Source organism: Panthera pardus, unplaced genomic scaffold, assembly GCF_024362965.1.
Source record: "Panthera pardus isolate Hobbes unplaced genomic scaffold, ASM2436296v1 HiC_scaffold_17, whole genome shotgun sequence".
Taxonomy (NCBI): domain Eukaryota; kingdom Metazoa; phylum Chordata; class Mammalia; order Carnivora; family Felidae; genus Panthera; species Panthera pardus.
The window spans coordinates 7,497,824-7,515,696 of NW_026526732.1; the positions used below are offsets into that span (position 1 = coordinate 7,497,824).

At 47.8% G+C, this 17,873-nt stretch overlaps 1 protein-coding gene across 5 annotated transcripts in view; it reads left to right on the forward strand.

The window, feature by feature from the left end:
• Positions 1-17,873, forward strand: part of AGPAT4 (1-acylglycerol-3-phosphate O-acyltransferase 4) — a 126,729-nt gene that overhangs the window by 30,718 nt on the left and 78,138 nt on the right. For all 5 annotated transcript variants that reach the window (XM_019412732.2, XM_019412731.2, XM_019412730.2 and 2 more), the window contains exon 2: positions 5,521-5,785. In XM_019412732.2, the coding sequence (XP_019268277.1) occupies positions 5,608-5,785 (178 nt within the window). In that variant the 5' untranslated portion in view covers positions 5,521-5,607. The remainder of the gene's footprint in view (positions 1-5,520; positions 5,786-17,873) is intronic.

Genomic DNA, 17,873 nt, shown 5'->3' on the forward strand with positions numbered 1-17,873 from the left:
TCACCGACGGAAAAGTAGAGGTTACAATGAAAACAAACGGGGGAGGAAATGTTTTCACACGCTTGGAGGTAAATTCAGGAAAATGTCAGGCTCTAGATACGTAGTGAGAAGGGAAACTAAGTCGATTTCTATCTCTCTGCTTTCCCAGAAATGCTAAAATCACATTTCTTAGCTGCGCCCCTTTGCCTCTTTATTTGCTCGCCACGAGAAGAAAAATCTCCCACTATTTGGGCGCCGCCTATGTGGCAGGCGTTCCGGAAAGTGTTTCAAATGCGTTATTATCTGAGCCCCACGGCCGCCTGGTGTTGAAGGTATTGCTCTGATTTCACAGACACGGAAGGAACTTCTGTAGCTGCCGATGGGCTGAGCCTGGATTTCTAGCCAGAGCTGCCGGACTCGCAACGGCCCCTTAACCTTCCCTGTTCCCAACTTCCTCCCAGGCACCTGTGCTGGGATGCAGGGTGGCATCCAGCCTCCACACGGTCAGAGCCTGGATTCTCACCTTGGCGCCCTCCTGACAGGGGGTGTGTCCTTCTCATTAGGTCTATAGGCAGCACACTTGTTCTGCCTCGACGACCTGGGCTGTCTCCCCTTCTGCATCACACGGGCTCCGTCATCTGACCACAAGGAACCGCAATGCAGGCCGGGATCGGGTCCCTTCTTCTGTCCAGGGGAGGAAGAGCTCATCTCATTCTAAGAAAAGAGGAATAAAACAGGAGAAAAGAAACCGCCAGAATTCTTCCACCCCAAATTAGCCACTATTAATAGACAGCCATGAATATAGAAATAGACAGAGATGTGAATGATATAAATATACACATTATTATTTTACAAATCTGAATCATGCTTCTTTGTTACCGTTTTTCACTCAGTGTCTTCTCATATTCTTCAAGGGCCTATACCAGCTCGTTTAATGCCTCTGTTATACAATTGGTTCATGGTCGCTCAACGTCCCCCATGTGTATGACCCCAGGTCTCTCCCTTCCTTGGATGAACAGCTTCTTTACTTCCCAGTGGCACTTCAGGAGATTCCTTCCATTGAATAAGAGGCCTCCTCCAACATTAATGGCAGCTTTTTCAAACAGCTGTGAGCCGATTTAACAGACTCGTGGGCAACAATGTGCCCTCAAGGACTGCCAGAGACTTTTTCAAATGATGAGTTAAGTTCAAACTCTGCTAAACATCAGTAGCTGGGAAATGAAGGTAATGTGGAGTAAACTATCCTCCTTGAACCTATTATCCTCCTTGAACCTTGATTCCTGGTGACAGGAGCTTTCTGTCTATGTTTACACTGCTGGTTCAGGAATTTTCAGGTGATGGGTCGGACTCTACCTTCTGAAAAATCCAAATAATGTATACAGGTTGGGTTTTCTGGCATTTTTCCCTGTTCTCTACGATTTCTCTTTAAAATGTCTTCATGTTTCAGGGGCACCTGGGTGGCTCAGGCAGTTAAACGGACGACTCTAGATTTCGGCTCAGGTCATGATCTCACAGTTCTTGACATTGAGCCCCAGGTTGGGCTCTGTGCTGAGTGTGGAGTCTGCTTGGGATTCTCCGTCTCCCACTCTCTCCTTCTCTCTCCCTCTCTCTCTCTCCCTCCCTCTTTGCCCCTCCCCTGCTCGCACTCACCGTCTCTCTGTCTCTCAAAATAAATAAGTAAAACTTTAAAAAAATGTTTTCTTGTTCCGGCAATCCCTCCTACATGTTACCTGCATTCCCTGGGTTGTGACTGGTCTGGGCTTCAATATCTGGCAAGACCCCTGCTCCTGTTCTCAGCACAGCCAGCTTGTGCGCCAAGCCCCAGTCATGTCACCTCTCCCCTCTGTCCCCTCCTCAAAGATGACCTGGGCTGGATTTACCTTCGTGAACATGACGGAAGGGACTTTACCTCACGAGCCTGGAGTCAGCTCTCGGGGCCTGTGGGCGAGTGCCAGGGAGGGGCCCACAGACTGGGTTAAAGGCCACTTGGGAGCCCCTGATGTGCCGTCCACACTCTGCCCTGTGCAAGAATCCCAACCAGACCATGGCAGCATCTCGTTTGGGCTTTCAGGCACATAGGTTCTTCATCATTGCCCTTGATAATAAGAAATATCTTTGCTCACAGCAGTATGACAGAGAAACAGCTTCATGGTTATTTGTTGATTTACAAACTCCATAAATTACTTGTTCTGACAGTCTGTGAAATAAAATTCTTTGTCATTTCCTTGCTTCGTATAAGCTGCTGAAGTGAATTTGCTGGAAAGTTTCTTCCCCTAACGTTCTAGGTAGTCACGCATCTGAAAGGGAAGTAGGCAAAGTATTTTTAACTGCTTTCACCACTGGTCAGATATTTCTATCATCTCTCCTCAGTGGGGCACCGAATTGGCTGATGACCACATTCAAAAAAAGCTGTTCCTTATTCAGTATGGGTAGGGTGGCCCCCCAAACTTCCACCTGGAATAAACTTAAGACACACAACACATATTTACCCAACAGATTACCTCCTTAAATGATTTAGCCTTGTGTCTCTTTATTACTAATCAGCTCTGAGACTAAGTCAGTCAAATTGTTTAACAAACTCATGGCAGCTGCCAGCCTTGTTCTTCTTCAGGCAGTTCCTTGGCTAGTCTTTTATTTTGCTCTTGCCTATAAATTTGAGAATCGGTTTAGGTTAAAAAAAAAAAGAAAGAAAAACAATAGTCTCTTTGGAATTTTGATCCCTCTTTACAGATAGAGAAACTGAGATTCAGAAGGGTTACTTTACCTGAAGGCACATGACCAGTAAGAGGTACAGCAGAGGTTCCAACCCAGACAATTGGACCCAAGCCCACGCTCGGCCACCACACTAGTCTAGGAAGAGAATTTGAGGAAGTGTGTGCAAAACCAAAGCAACCAAGGCCCGCCTGCCTGTGATTCCCCCTTAAACATCACCAGTATTACATAGACTCCTGCTTCGTGCGGTACTAGCGAAGGTTTTACTTGAGGGCATGGTGGTCCCTGGTCTTCTACAAGGAAAAAAAATCTTCCATGTTCTTTGTAATGTCCTACTATTGACTGGAAGTCGAGGAAGGCAGCATTTAATTCCCTGCGTTTCCAAAGTCCATTATCTTCCTTTTCTTAGTGTTAAGTCAGCATAGCAAAGGATTTGCAAAATACTTCACACGTACTAGATCGTAGAAACCTAGGGAAGAATCCTCCTTCTTTTGGCCAGATTGTCTGGAAGCTTTTAGTGGCTCATCTAGGGACAGTGAATAAAGCGCATGAATATTCAACATCATCCTGTAACTGCTGCCACACTGTAAACCAACGTACATCACTCCTCTTTATGTGGCTCCTAAAAGTCAAGTGCATTGAAAGGGGGCTGCCAGCTTAATGCCTGCTCACTAGAGAGAGACTGAGTGTGTTGGAACCAAGTGTGTCTTAAGGAGTTTGACAACCTGGAGATGTTTGTGGGAAAAGCCACCTGGGAAAGGTCAGAGACATGATGCATCAATCAGTCCCCGCAGACCCTTGGCTTTGTGCCAGAGAGCAGGGCTTCTGGGGGGGTCGGGTGTCTCAGCTGACTCCAGAGAAATCAGCCCCAACGTTACTTTCCACTTCCCCCTACCACAAACATATGGAAACCATGTGGGGGTACCGTGTACCTTCCAGATCATCTAAGCAAGTGTAAATGTTCTAGAGGAACACACCTTATGTCTGTCCTGCTGCCCGTGGCCATCTTCGAAACCAGTCTGGGTGACCAGAAGCAAGTCCCATTCCCCACTCTGAATATAGCTTGTGATTTTGAACTCCACTGAAGGCTGCGCTCGTTTTTGCCTTTGGGGTCATCTCTGAGCTGCTCCGCAGAGCCCAAGAGAGCTCCCCAGCTCCCACCCCGGGAACAAAGCAGCCCAGGCAGGTGCACAAGAAAGAACTTGGAGATAAGACAGAGACCTATGATTAGTTATGGGCTGTGACAACCTTAGGCAAGTCACCCAACCTGTGAGTCATCTCAGTTTCTTATTCTGAAGAATGGGATAATAATAATACTCTTCTCATTAGATTCATGGGAAGCTTAGAATGATATAATAGATGTGAAACTATTATGTAGATTTTTTGGTGTTATTAACAAAGACTGATCTCTCCACTATTACTGTTGGAGGGTTTATGCTAAGTTTGGGCTGCTTCTAGAGAAGTTTGCAGTGAGATCCTGCTTCCAGGAGAACCAGGCTGCTGTGCGTGACTGCCTCAGCTTTCTTCCTTTTGCCATCAGAGTATTTGAAACTCCTGCCTTCACGCTTGCCCTCAAAGGCTTTTTTTGCCACACTGTAAAGTCATATCATTATTCCATTTTGGGGTCGGAGACTGATTACCAGGCCGTGATTACACTGTAAAGTCATATCATTATTCCATTTTGGGGTCGGAGACTGATTAGCAGCCAATACCTGGCTGCTATTTGAGTTTCTTTCTGATTTTAGAACTGTGTGTGTGTGTGTGTGTGTGTGTGTGTGTGTGTGTGTGTGTGTGTGTGAGGGGTGTGGTGGGCGTGGTTCTCTTGCCTTCATACTTGGTCATTTGTGTTCACTGATATCTCAAAGCCCATTCCTTGTCTACCTTCATTAAATCATTCCACATTTTTTTTTAATTAAGCTCCCCGAGGGGCGCCTGGGTGGCTCAGCCAGTTAAGTGTCCGACTTCAGCTCAGGTCATGATCTTGTGGTTCATGAGTTCAAGCCCCATGTTGGGCTCTGTGCTGGCAGTGCAGAGCCTGCTTGGGATTCTCTCTCTCTCCCTCTCTCTCTGCCCCGCCCCTGCTTGTGCACTCCCTCTCTCTCAATATAAGTAAATAAACTTTTTTAAAAAAATTAAGCTCCAGCTATGTGCCGATGACTGTTCCAGTCACTGGAGAGAAAATGATGATCTTCAGGAGAACCCTGTACTTGGGAGCAGTGACGGTGCAGTGGGGGAAGGGGGAAGAGCAGAGGGTGTCCTCCAGGGACACACTGGGACAGGTGCTTCGGCAGGCAGAGGCCACCCCAGGGGTATCCCTAACGTCACGTGGGCCAGCTTGCCAGAAGGGACGTTGGAGCAGGCAAGATCTGGAGGAAGAGAAGTGGGCAGGGGGAGGGTGGCAGAGGTGGCAGCAGGAGGGGACACCCGGAAACACAGCCTCTGCTGTGATCACCAAAGACAGGAGCTCGCACAGCGGCCGAGCCGCAGGACTCGAGCCAGCTCGGCCACCTGTGAAGCTGGCAGCCGTAGAAGCCGTGGAACCGCGGCCGGGCTGCTTACCCTCCCGGGACCTCGGTCCCCTCCTCTGTGCTAACAGTCCCAGCCTCACGGAGTGTTAGGGCAATGAGAGGAACTATTAACTTTTAAAGGGCTGAAACCCGGCCTGACATAAGTAAGCGCCACGTGACTGCCGAATAAAAAGAAACCAACTCGTGTACAAAGTGTTTCATCGTAAGAGTCTATTTTAAGAGGGTTTTCTCCCCCCCCCCCCCCCGACTCTGAAAGCACGTCTTATTTTTTTGTAACGTGTAACACTGGTTTGTGTTCTAGACACTTTCCTGGGCGGCGGACCTTGGTTCCCTCTGGAAATATTCTCCTGCGAGTATTTATTTGCCTGAATCAACGCAACCCCGCGCCATGGACCTCCTCGGGTTGCTGAAGTCTCAGTTCCTGTGCCACCTCGTCTTCTGTTACGTATTTATCGCCTCGGGGCTAATAATCAACACCGTTCAGCTCTTCACCCTCCTTCTCTGGCCAATTAACAAGCAGCTCTTCAGGAGGATCAACTGCAGACTGTCCTACTGCGTCTCCAGCCGTAAGAGTCTCGTTTATTCTGTTTGTATCCTCACCGCTGCGGGGTGTCGGAGACAGGGCCTGGAGCGGCTCCCCGGGCTTGCCCGGCGGCCCAAGCTGCTTTTTGTTCTTTTGTGTCCGTTCCTTTGTTTTAGGTTGGGAATGTCTGCTTTGTCCTCACTCTTCAAAAGCTAATTTTTGACCGAGTGATGCCAATAGCCCACGGTTCAGCTCAACAGGCGCAGAGGGTAGCCTGTGGAAAGTAAATCTACATTCTGTGTGTTCATTTTCCTCCTCAGCAGCAACCAGTGTTAACGATTTCTTAGTTGCCCTTATGGAAATGGCATTATTTTGTGTACTGAGATCTTTACGGATTTATGGCTCTGATGTGTGTATGCAGGTGGGTCTCCGTGGATATGTTTGGATCCATAATAGTTTTAACAGCGAAATGGCAATGTAACGTATTGTTCTTTTGCCCTGCATCTTTAACTTTTTATTTTGAGATAATTGTAGACGTACCTGGGGTTGTGAGAAATGACACAGAGAGCTCCCCTATACCCTCCAGGCAGTTTTCCCTAGTGAGAAATAACTTCTTGCATAACTACAGTGTAATATCCCAACAAGAAAACCACCAGTGACACAATCCACCAGCCTTCTTTAGATTTCTCCAGTTTTATGGACACTGATTTGTGTGTTTGTGTGTCTGTGTTTGATTATACTAAGCTATTTTAAACGTGACTAATTCCACTGGCCCGAATTTCAAAACTGAAGTGAAAAGAAGTAAATCAGAATATTAGGAGTGCCTGGAGATGAGTTTTGTTGTTGATTGACCTTAAACCTGTACCTATTCTCAAGAGTACGGAAGGCAGTGTATCATTACCAATTATATATATGGGTGTGAATATATTTAAAAATATGAGCTCTTTCACATCAGGCAATTTAAAAATCTCAGCTATATTAGATGCGCCAAGAGTCCAAAATTATTGGCGTCTTCCTGAAACCCTTTAAATGAAGCAATTAAATGTGAATTTGAATCCAGACAATACAGGCTGCTTACAATTATCCAAATGGATTACTACTGATCCAGTCAGTTATTAATTTAAACCTCAACATACCGACTTGTGACAAAATGATAGAAACCTCCTTATCCGTGATTTCTTTTACCAACTCAGAACTTACAAATCTCTCTGATACTATTTCTGATGGGGTGTCAGTGCTAGACCCCTAAGTCTTTTATTAGTGTGTTTTATATAAATATGTCTTGAAAATATTCATAACATCCTAAAGGCAAGCTATAACTTCAAAAAAGAAAAGAGAGAGTCTTGAAGCCATGTGTCTATGGCATATTGGATGCGGTACCCGATGCCCCAGTACATAATGCAAGTCTCCGTGTCATACATTTTACTCTCACGTTGGTCTGTGGTACTTAGGGAACGACTCTTCAGAGCACAGTGGCCGTAGTAAGAGATGTCTGAGCTGAATTGTAGCTATTTGAAGAGAGAAGAGTTTGCATGGTCAAGAGAAGGCGATCACTGTCTGAGACGTACCATATGATTTTAAGGTAAAATTTTAACTCCGGTAATCGGCATCTCTTTAAACAAAACTCAAATTTAACAAAGCAACGCTGATTGCGCTCTGCATCGAAACCTGTATTTACGTGACGCGCACACACCTGTGAGATACCAACATCTGTCAGTTTGCAAGCTGAAACCATGCCTGTTGGCACCATCACAACCCCAACCAAGTGTCAAGCACGTGGTTCGGAATTGGGTTTCTCATTTGGAGTCAAGAAGAAAGAGGTAGAATTCAGGAGGTGAGTTCCCAAGAATACTCGATTTTGCTTGTAGTAGGTGGGGAAGACACCCAAGGCTGTGGCAGGATAAGGTCCAATTCTTCCGAGAGTGCTTTAGCCCACTTGTTTCTGGTGGAAATTAAGATGGGGGACAAATTCAGAAAGCAAGTGCGTTTTTTACCCATCACAAATTGATGGAGTGATTTTAGAATAATTCCAAATGGAACTCAGGAACTAACCATCCAAGACAACTAGCATTTTCCCCACACAGAGTGTGATGGACAGACAGTCTCCCTACAAGGCCTGGGAGTACATCCATCCACGGTGTTCTGTGCCTACGGTCCCAGAGGAAAGCTCCCGCAGGCTCTGGACTGAATAGAAGCAGGGCCGTTGTACAGCTACGTGAATAGAGAAGGGAAGGAGCAGTCGTGGCTCCTGGGGAAAGAGAACGTGGTAGGAGAGAAGGGCAATGCATCCCGGGCCCGGCTTGGGGGCACCTCATTATAACGAGTCCCATGCAAAGCAGATTCCTCACCCCTGCTGCCCTGGCATGTGTTACACGGCAAAGCTACTCTCCTTCTCTTTCTCCTTTCACTTGTTCTAGCTGGTAGATGTCCTTATTCCCCGAGTGCTTCACAGCCACAACAGAGGACATGTAACACACAGACCGTGGGCCGTTGAAGGTCACGGGCTACGGTCCGTGGGTTCCTCGGCAGCTTGGAGTAGGAGACGGTCAGGTTCCTTCTGTTGGCTTCACCCTCCTCCTCTTCTCTCCAAGTTGAGATGAAAACTGTCTGTGGGGTTTGATTGTGCCTTCTGGCGTATGAATCAGTCCGAAGCTTAGAAAATCGGCAGCAGCCATCCCTGGCCACTGATATTTTAAGAAAAAAGGCAGAATAAATTGTCTCCTGGAGACTCAGGCCCCCTCCCTCACCCTGTTCACTTTACCAACAGGGCTGTGTCATCATCCCTTTTCCTTTAAATGTTTGTTAAGAGCTTGGTGTTGTGCCAGGTAAATCCGAAGTAATCCGCAGCCCTGGTGTGGGGAAACGCACGTGCCAAAGGCCACACGGATGTGAATGACAAGTAGAGATGAAATGCAGCAAAGACAGCGTGGTTACTGGCAAGACACACGGTGCAGAGAATTTCAGTCTAGTGGCCAGGACTGACGTCATGAATAACAATTTGAAGGCATGTTTAATCTAGATGGCTGGGTTTGGGAGGGGTGTTGTATCTCACTTGCCCCTAGATTTGCCTGCACGAAAGGCTAAGACAGGCAGGCAGCTGAGTGGGGACGGGCAGGGTGGAGTCAGCTTCTGCAAGGAGAGAAGCAGGAAGAAAGTGACACGATGCGAGGCAAGGAGTAGAATTGAATTACCTTTCCATTGCACAGGATGTGCCTTTTAATATCCAGGGAAAGGTAGCCAAGATTGGCTGGCTTGTTTTTCTTCCCTTCTGACACTGCAGGTTTAAAAAAAAACACAACAAAAAAAAACCCCCAAAGATTAAAAGAACCTGTTAATGGCAGAGTTTTTAAGAGGGGGTGGGGCAGGGGAGGACTATGGATGACTTAATGTTTCAGCAAGGGAAGGACTCTTGGTGAGCCCAAAGCAAAATGGAGACACCCCTGTTCCCTCTCCCCCACCCCGCACCCCCCCCAGCCCCGGGGCCTCGCTGCCAAATTCCCTGCTGCTCTTCACTAGCCCTGTGCAGTGGCAATGCCATTTAGCTCCTCCGGACTGAGGCTCCCACGGTCACGATGCCTGCCTGACGCACAGTTCCAGGGCCAAGGCCGCACGGTGGCGAGGGGGCAGCCAGCATCTACGGTGCCAAGATGTACAAGAGAATGTCCTACCTTCCTGCTTACAGCCTGACTCTTCACTTCTCCCACGGTGGCACTTAACTCCTTGGATAGGTAACTCCAAAACACGAACTCACATTTGAAGAAAAGGAATGGGGTGGAATTGACCAAGATTCCAAGATTTTTCTAGGTAAGGGTTTAGATTTTTGTTTTTGCCCTTGGGAAGATGTTCCCTCCTGTCTTTACCACCCCTGCTGCTCCCCTGACCTGGTTGATGGCCACCTAATCAGTAGTAGGCAGTGGTTGAGCATGACGAGAGAAGCGAGCTTCCGGTCACCACCTACATGTGTCCTGCCTTGGAACAGACGCTAGTTTTCCTGCTGTAATAATAATACACATTGGCAATGGACTCTGGGTTGTGTACGTCACTTCGGAGTTGTGACCTGAGAAGAGGGCTCGGCAGTCTGGTGAGCTTGGCAGAAGTCAGTCTGTGATCCTCTCTGGAAGGATTGGGGCTCAGGAACTTTTCAGAACAGCCTCAACAAAGGCACGCGCACGCAGGCAGGGTGGAAGCTCTGAGACGCCCGCGAAGCGGTGTGTCCCCGAGGCATTCGATTCCGGGGACGCGTGTGAATCGAAGACCATGGGGAGAGGGAGGTAGCCCCATCCTCCTGAGACAGAGACCAGATTCTTCCCCCAGCCAGCACGCGTCATGGGTGCGAGAGTGACCCAGCAAAGAAGGGGCCACTGTAACCTTTTCTTTTTTTTTTTTTTTTTAAACATTTATTTATTTTTGAGACAGAGAGAGACAGAGCATGAACGGGGGAGGGTCAGAGAGAGGGAGACACAGAACCCGAAAGAGGCTCCAGGCTCTGAGTGGTCAGCACAGAGCCCGACGCGGGGCTGGAACTCACGGACTGTGAGATCATGACCTGAGCTGAAGTCGGCCACTTAACCGACTGCGCCACCCAGGCGCCCCTGTAACCTTTTCCGACATGACCTTGGGAGAAACGATACGTCCTGTGAACCTGGCAGCTGGCTGATCCATGTCTCTCTCCCCAGCCTGGTTGAGGGCGGGGCTGAGTTTCTCATTTCAGTCCAAACTGATTTCTCACTCTTCAGTCCTGGAGAGGTTTGACCCCTTCACTTGCCACAGTGGTCTCTCCTCCAGGATGTCAGAGAGGCTCTTTGTCAGATAATCGCAAAGCTCCCAGTCTTGACCCTGCACACGCTGTCTCGGCTCCTGCTGAAATGTGGGTCTGGGGGGGACCTGCCGGTACCTCTGCTGGGAGCCACGACCCGAAACCTGGGTGTTGTCATCACAGGTCTCCGGCTGCATCCTTCGCAGGTGCCAGGCGGTGAGCACCTCCCCGGAGGGCACAGATGCCGGGCTGTAGATGCACAGAAGCAGAAAAGCCTACGGTTGGCGCTCTCTCCTCTGCTACGGCTCTGTGATCGGATGGTGGCTTCGAAGAGTGGTCAGCGAAGGGATTCTGAAGACTCATGATAGGTGCCTCGGCGCCGCCCCTGTGGATTACCATTCCGGAAGGCAAAGCCTCGCTCCCTGAGTGACCCTCAGCTCTCTATGGGGACCCCTTCCTCTCTGCGCTCTGTCACCCGCTGGCACCCTTTGTGTCCCCTGAAGTGCATTGGCCTCCCCACCCCCAGCTTTACCGAACAAACGCTGCTGGCTTCACCCGGAGTCACCCTCTGATGGCTTGACCTGGGAGGTTCCTCAACGTCCACGGTGATGTTGAACGAGTGCTTTCAGGAACCGGCAAAGAGCGTCCTCCTCCTCCTAATCCCCCCTTCTAAGGAGTATACCTCTGTGTCGACCCAGGCGATGACAGCAGAATCCAAAGACAAGATCCATGACATGAGAAGGATCAAGCAACAGAGATCCTGTGCTCTGTAGCGTTTTGGTTTTTTTTTTCTGGTGATTTATTCAACAAGTATTGAGCACCTATCATGTGCTGGGCACTGTGGTCCCGGGGACATAGTGGTGAGATAGGAAGCTCTGCCCCCAGGGAGCTTCCAGTCTGGTCTTCTAAAGGTCTCATCGTAACATCTTACAAAGGCATCTTTAATGCGTCCTGCCTGCCACATGCCACAGCCGTTATTGTTCCCGGGCCCAAACCTTCCCGTTTGTCCCAGGATTGGGTGAAGCAGACCTCCTCCATTTTCTCCTCACTTCGTAAGGCCTCTTGGATAGCACAAACAGAAAACCATACCAGGTTAGCGAGTTAGCATTCCTACAGGAATATAGCCGAAACGATCCAGAAATTGACTGAGGTTAGATCTCATTTAAAATTCCTTCCAGAGTAAAAGAACTTGAGTGTCTGAATTTAAACGATGCCAGAATGATGCACAGGAGAAAAGTAAGGGCATGCTGGCACGTGTAGGGTGAGCGGAACAAACCTCAGGTCCGCCCCCTTTATTCTGCGGATTTCTGCCCAGCTAATAGGACAAGAGCACCTATTGTTCTAACACTGCTCTGAGTACTGAGGCACAGAGAGGTTAAGCAGTTTGCCCAGGGTAACCCAGGAAGCGGAGAAACCGTGATTATATCCAGGAAGGCTCAGCACAGAACTTCTCTGCCGGGCTACCAGTGTGGCCTTGGGGCTGAGGACCAGGCTTCTGGGCTGAGGCCAAATGTCCAAGTGGCGATTGTAGTACATGACCTTCTGCAGGGCCGTGGAAAAAGGAAAAGGGAAATCATAATGGGTAGTTATTTTCATTTCTAATCATTGCTGTCACTGCGGTCTGTGTGTTGACTGTGTATTCGGCAATCAGGCATCATGCTAAAACTTTTATATCCTTTACCTTGTTTGAGGCTATAATCCCTCTTTTGAGGGATTTTGAGGCAGTCCCCCATTTTGTGGCTCAGTTAACTGAGGCTCCGAGAGGTCAGGTGACTTGTCTAAGGTCAGTTAGTAAGTAGGAGAGCTGAGGTCCCAAAATGCATTTTTTTCCTACCATATTTTGAAACAAACATAGATAATGTGTGATAAGACTTCTTCTTTTAACACCCACGGCTAATGTCAAACAAACATCTGCTAAGATCCACCCTGGGCATGCTAAGTCACAGTCTTGGCCCCAGGTGACCCTACAGGATGCCTGTCCCTGCTCGGCAGGTGCTCTGGTCGGTTGCCCTGAGAGAGATCCAGTCTCATGAGGAAGGCGTGAGGACACAAGTCATTGTGGAGCGTGACAGAAAAGCTAAGGTGGAGGAACTCAGGGAACAGAGGAAGGGACAGCCCATCCCGGGAGAGGGTAGAGTCGTGTCTACTGAAACATGTCACTAGCCAGGTGTTATGGAATGCAAAGGATTTTGCAGTGTGTTAGCAAGAAGAGGAAGGATGGTCTGGCCCGAGGAAAAGGCTTATTTTAGCGTCTCCAAGGGACAAATGGGTTTCTTCAGGCCGTCGGCCATCCAAAGGAGGGGGTCCTACCAAATCCCATCAAGAACCTTCCTGTGTCAGGAGACTGGAGCCAGCTGCAGCCCCCCAGGCCAGGAGGACAGCAAAGACACGTGTGCAGAGTGGACTCGAAGCTCCTGGTCTCCTAGATGAACCCCAAGTGTTCGTCCTCGGGAATTCCAAGCGTTATCAACATCAGTTTACGTCAGGATTTATTTCTGTTTTGCTCTAAGCAGCATTGTTCAAAATGTGCCTTGAGAAACTGTTAATTTGGTTTCTTCTTCTTCTTCTTCTTTTTTTTTTTTTTTTTTTGAAAAATCTGTTCACACATAATCTTTTATAGAAAGATACCCAGCTGGGTCTTTATTTCTTTGAACCATCTTATACCCTAAGTATAATATTAGGTAAAAATAGCACGATGCAAAACTGTACAATATAATACCAACCTCATAAATATAGACTGGACATAAATTCATCAGAGTGCCATTTTTAGGAATTATAATTAGAAATTTTTTTAATTGCCTTTGTGTTTTCCGAATGTCTTCTATCTCATACGTGGAGCATGTCTTCTAAAGTGAAAGAAACCAAAGCAAAATAAGAAACCAAAACAAAATAAAAAAGAAACCAAAAAAAACCAAAATAAAAAACCAAAATAAAACAAAACAACAACAACAAAAAAAAACAAAAAAGAAACCAAAAAAAAAGAAACCAAAACAAAATAAAAACCCAAACACTAAGAAGAACTAAATAGAGAGTGGCTGATGGAAGGCAGTCGAGGGGGGAAATATTAAGTGAGTCCTTTGTGTGGTAAGGCTGGGTATAGGCTGGGTGTGGCGAAAGTCAGGGAGACCCGGGTGACGATTTTCGGGCCCTACCTTCCCGGGATCGCATACAGCACAGTGAACCCCATCACAAATACTGCGGTGATTCAGTAGAAAGGAAGTGAGAGGGACATGTGGCCCGAGAGCCGCGTGTTCAGGTTATGGGTTGAGCTGCATCCGCCTCCCCAGAGCCTGCGAAGTCCTAACCACCCGTGACTGTGAATGTGGCTTTATTAAGAAATAGGGTCTTTGTCGATCATCGAATTAGGAAGCGTTCAGTGGAGTGGACCCTAATCCACTAGCACTGTGTCCTTATAAAAAGGGACAATTGGGACACCGTGAGAGATGTGCACTGAGCAAACACGGGGAGACACGTGGGGAGACCCGAGGCGGAAGAGGCCTGGAGCAGATTCTCTCCAGCAGCTTCGGTGACAACCAACCTGCCTACACCTTGATGTGGGGCTTGTGGCCTCCAGAACTGGCACGGTATTTCTGGTTTTGAGCGCCTCGGTTGGGGATAGTTTGTTATAGTGGCCCCAGCAAACCAGCACACTTTCCTTTTCTAAGTCCTTTTCCTTCCTCTGTGGCTGTGAAACACAAAGTAAAGCCCAATCCATGGGCACCAGTAAGTGTGGACACTGCGTTTATTTCACCTTCTTCCCCCTCGCCTGGCTTCCGCCCACCCTGGCTTGTTTTACTGGAAGCACAAGAAACAGGTCACGCAGCTAGCCTTGTCCTCGCTTGTGGCCCAAGCCAAGGACTCCCTTAAAGTCAGGGATCTCGGTGAAGTGGGGCTGGTGACACGGCACGCGGACGGCGACGCGCTGGCCCGGAGGAGGCAGTCCGGCTCGGGTCCAGCCATGATAGGCATGTGGATCTTCCAGTGGATAGAGACGGCTTGCATGCTTCTTTCATTCTTTATTTCTTGTATTTCCAACTGGCGTTTATTTTTATCACTTTAAGTACACTATTCAAGTCCAGATCTGCTTTGGCTAACCACCAAAAACAATCTGCCTGGGAAAAATAGAATTAAGTGGTTCTTCAACCCTGGAGAAAGGTCTCAGAAGTGTCACGGAAAGGGAATCGCTTACATATAATGCAATACTTGAGTCTGTCTGAGTAATAACCTCTCTGCCACAAAGGAGGTAACGAATCTTTTCTTCCCCTACTTGCCTTGCATAAAGAAGTCATAGCAGATGAAGCAATCTCGGCGAGGCAGTCTGTTCTGGCCTCCATGTGCCTGGATTTTGTATTCTCAAGTATCAAGGACGGTGTCTGCCCAGCTTCGTTCAGATACGATGTCGTCTCTTCGTGATCAGTGTTACACTCCGTGCACCTCCCGACGAGACCGTTAGCGCAGAACTGACCTTTTTACTTTGCTAGCCTTTATCACGCAAAGCTTGTTACAAAATTAGTTCTTTGTACCGCCACCTTTTTGGGGTTTTTTTCGGGGCGAAGAGGTATTGGGGTTGAGATCTAACGACAGAAGTATGTTACTAGCTCAGTCCCCTCGAGAAATAGCTCGGCCCCGTGCTTCGTGTTCCTGGCGATTGCAAGCGCATTAAATAGCCAACTGGTCGTATCTTTTGTAACTGATTCAGTGAAAGGAGCATGTTAAGTGGCACCGGACTTGTAAAAAAGTTTTTAAAGAGCAATGTAACTATAGAGCATATGCCACGTTCAACTTGAGTCACATCCGTTTCCGTATCTTAAATATATGTGTGTGTGTGCGTATATGTTTCACACCCAGTAGAGGGATATATATTACATATAATATATAGAATCCTTTGTATAAGAAATTACATTTTATTTTTTACTTTATATTTTATTTTTTTAGTTTATTTTGAGAGAGAGAGAGAGAGACAGCATGAGTGGGGGAGGGGCGGAGAGAGAGAGAAACTCAAGCAGGCTCCGCATTGTCAGCACAGAGTCCGACGCGGGGTTCGAACTCACGAAACTGCTAGACCATGACCTGAGCCAAAACCAAGAGTCAGACGTGCTTAACCAACCGAGCCACCCAGCTGCCCCTGGAAATTATATGTTAGATAGGGAGCCTGAGTGCTCCAAATTTCAAATAGGGGTAGTAAAAAGACAGCAAAATTAGGAATACTTATGTGATATTGAATTGTATGAGCAGACGCTTGACTTGGAGCAAGGTGTCTTAGCTGTTGATGTGGTTTATAAATAAATTAATTCTCAGCCAAGGTTGACATTTGTTTTTGCAAGCATTAAGTTTCACTTGCGACTTAAGTTACAACTTTCAAATTAGGTTGTAAGTTGGACTTGGGTGTCTCATAACTTCAGAAGACGATGGGGTGTTGGTGTTCCCCAGGAGGTAAACAAGAGAAGCCATTAGGGTATAGAAAGAAATTTCTGTTTCTAATTTGTTTCTTTGATCATATACACACGGATAAGATAAAAGACATTTAAAGTATTTTATATAAAACGTCAATTGTTTTATACATAACAATTTGCATGTGCTAATAGTGCATATTTAATTTCTTTTGCTGAACCAATCAAAAGCATTTGGAGACCACTGCCTTAGCGTGTGGATTTGGGTACGAGCATACTGACGATAGAATTTAAGTGACACAGAGTTTGAGGCAAGGAAGAAACAGGCTTCATAGACATGAGTTCCAAAGAAACGGAAAGACTAATGGCAAAAAGTATTTCCCTGTTTTCCTCTATTTCAGTTTATCTCAGGTCCAGATGGGAGATGAGGCATTTTCAAACAGTTTGAAGCATCCTTTCTCAGGCTCTTTCCCAGGTCTTCAGAAAGGAGGGGAGATATCAGATTAAAAGTATTCCCTCGCCTCCGCATTTTGTTTTGGAGAAAAATAATGATTTTTCGGTGTTTTATCATAATGTTTTAAAATACATAGCTGGCCACCGTCCATCTCAGTGTGTCCATCCCGTGGGAAGCATGGAGTAGAGTGGGTCTTCTCTCTCATTCTCGGGCTGCCTTCGCGGTCCCCATGCAGCTGTTCCGGGGTAGATTTATTTGGATGTATTGTGTCTAGGGCTGTGGGGCAGGGGTGGGGGGTGTCCTGCTCTGGTGTTCCCGGAAGGAGACTGCAGTTGGAGCCTGGCGTCCTGGTTTCCTGTGCACTGGCCTAACCAGCTTGGTGACTGGGACTTGTTTTTCCATGTGCAAAATGAGGGAAATAAAATTTAACACGCTATAAAAATGTAAGGTGAAGGTATTCTTGGTGCTACTATGCACTTAGTCAGCAGGTGTGGGCCAGATGGGGTTGAGTATGCCCTACGAGGAGCTCTGGGAACCTGGGATGGGGGAGGAGGGAGTGGTTGGGAAGGTGGAGGAACCTGGGAAGGGAGACCGGCCTGGGAGGCGCCATAACTGTGTCAATACTAGCAGGACATTACGTGGAGAAGGGACTACCGATGTAGCCCATAGCCTGGGAAGGAAGGAGACGGCCATCCCCGTCACATCTGTAATGGCGGAGACTGGGGGCAGCAAGGCGGTTTAGGAAACGGGGAGCCCATCCCCTGGACTCTGAGACCGGGAGACCTTCCTTTGCGGGGAATGTGTCACAGGGCTTTCTTCAAACCGCCTGTCTGCGTGGAAAACTTCCGAATCCCTTCGACGACCTTCCGAATCCCTTCCAACATTAAGAATCTGAGTCAGGAACGTTCATGGGGAAACAGGGCTGCAGGGTGCCTGCCACATCGTGGGTGCTGAGGAGAGAGTGTTGGAGGCTTTCTGCTGAGGTAACCCTCAGAGCTCAACAAACGATTACAAGAATATGGGGACTTGCTTCAGAAGAAGTAGGCGTGGGACAGATGAAGAGATGACTGAGGTATAAGTCATGTTTCCCTGCTAAGGGAGGGAGAGGCTGGCATGGCCTCCATTAGATGGGCAGAGGGAGGCACTTAACAAATTATGTTTAAGACGATAGAATCAAATACTTCTGGTAAGAAAAATAATGTTTTGAACCGGCCAGAAGGTTAGAAAGGAGAGGCCTCCTTTGGTGACTGCTTCGCCTAACCATGGCTCCAGGAGCGAGGTGATGGGCGTGGGGGAGGGGAGATTTCCCACATCAATAGGGCCCTCCCCCCACCTGCCTCTTCCTTCCCTATGGGTTCCATTCACTCCGGTGGAGGGTCTTGAGGGCGACCAGCCTTCCGGGTTTGCCTCCAAGGGGCAGGATCCCCAGGATGTGGGATTTCCAACTTTACCATCCCAACAGCCCCAGGTAAACTGACAAGTTCATCTCCTTAACTTGGGTTCAGGCACAGCCACCCAGGCCTAAACCCAT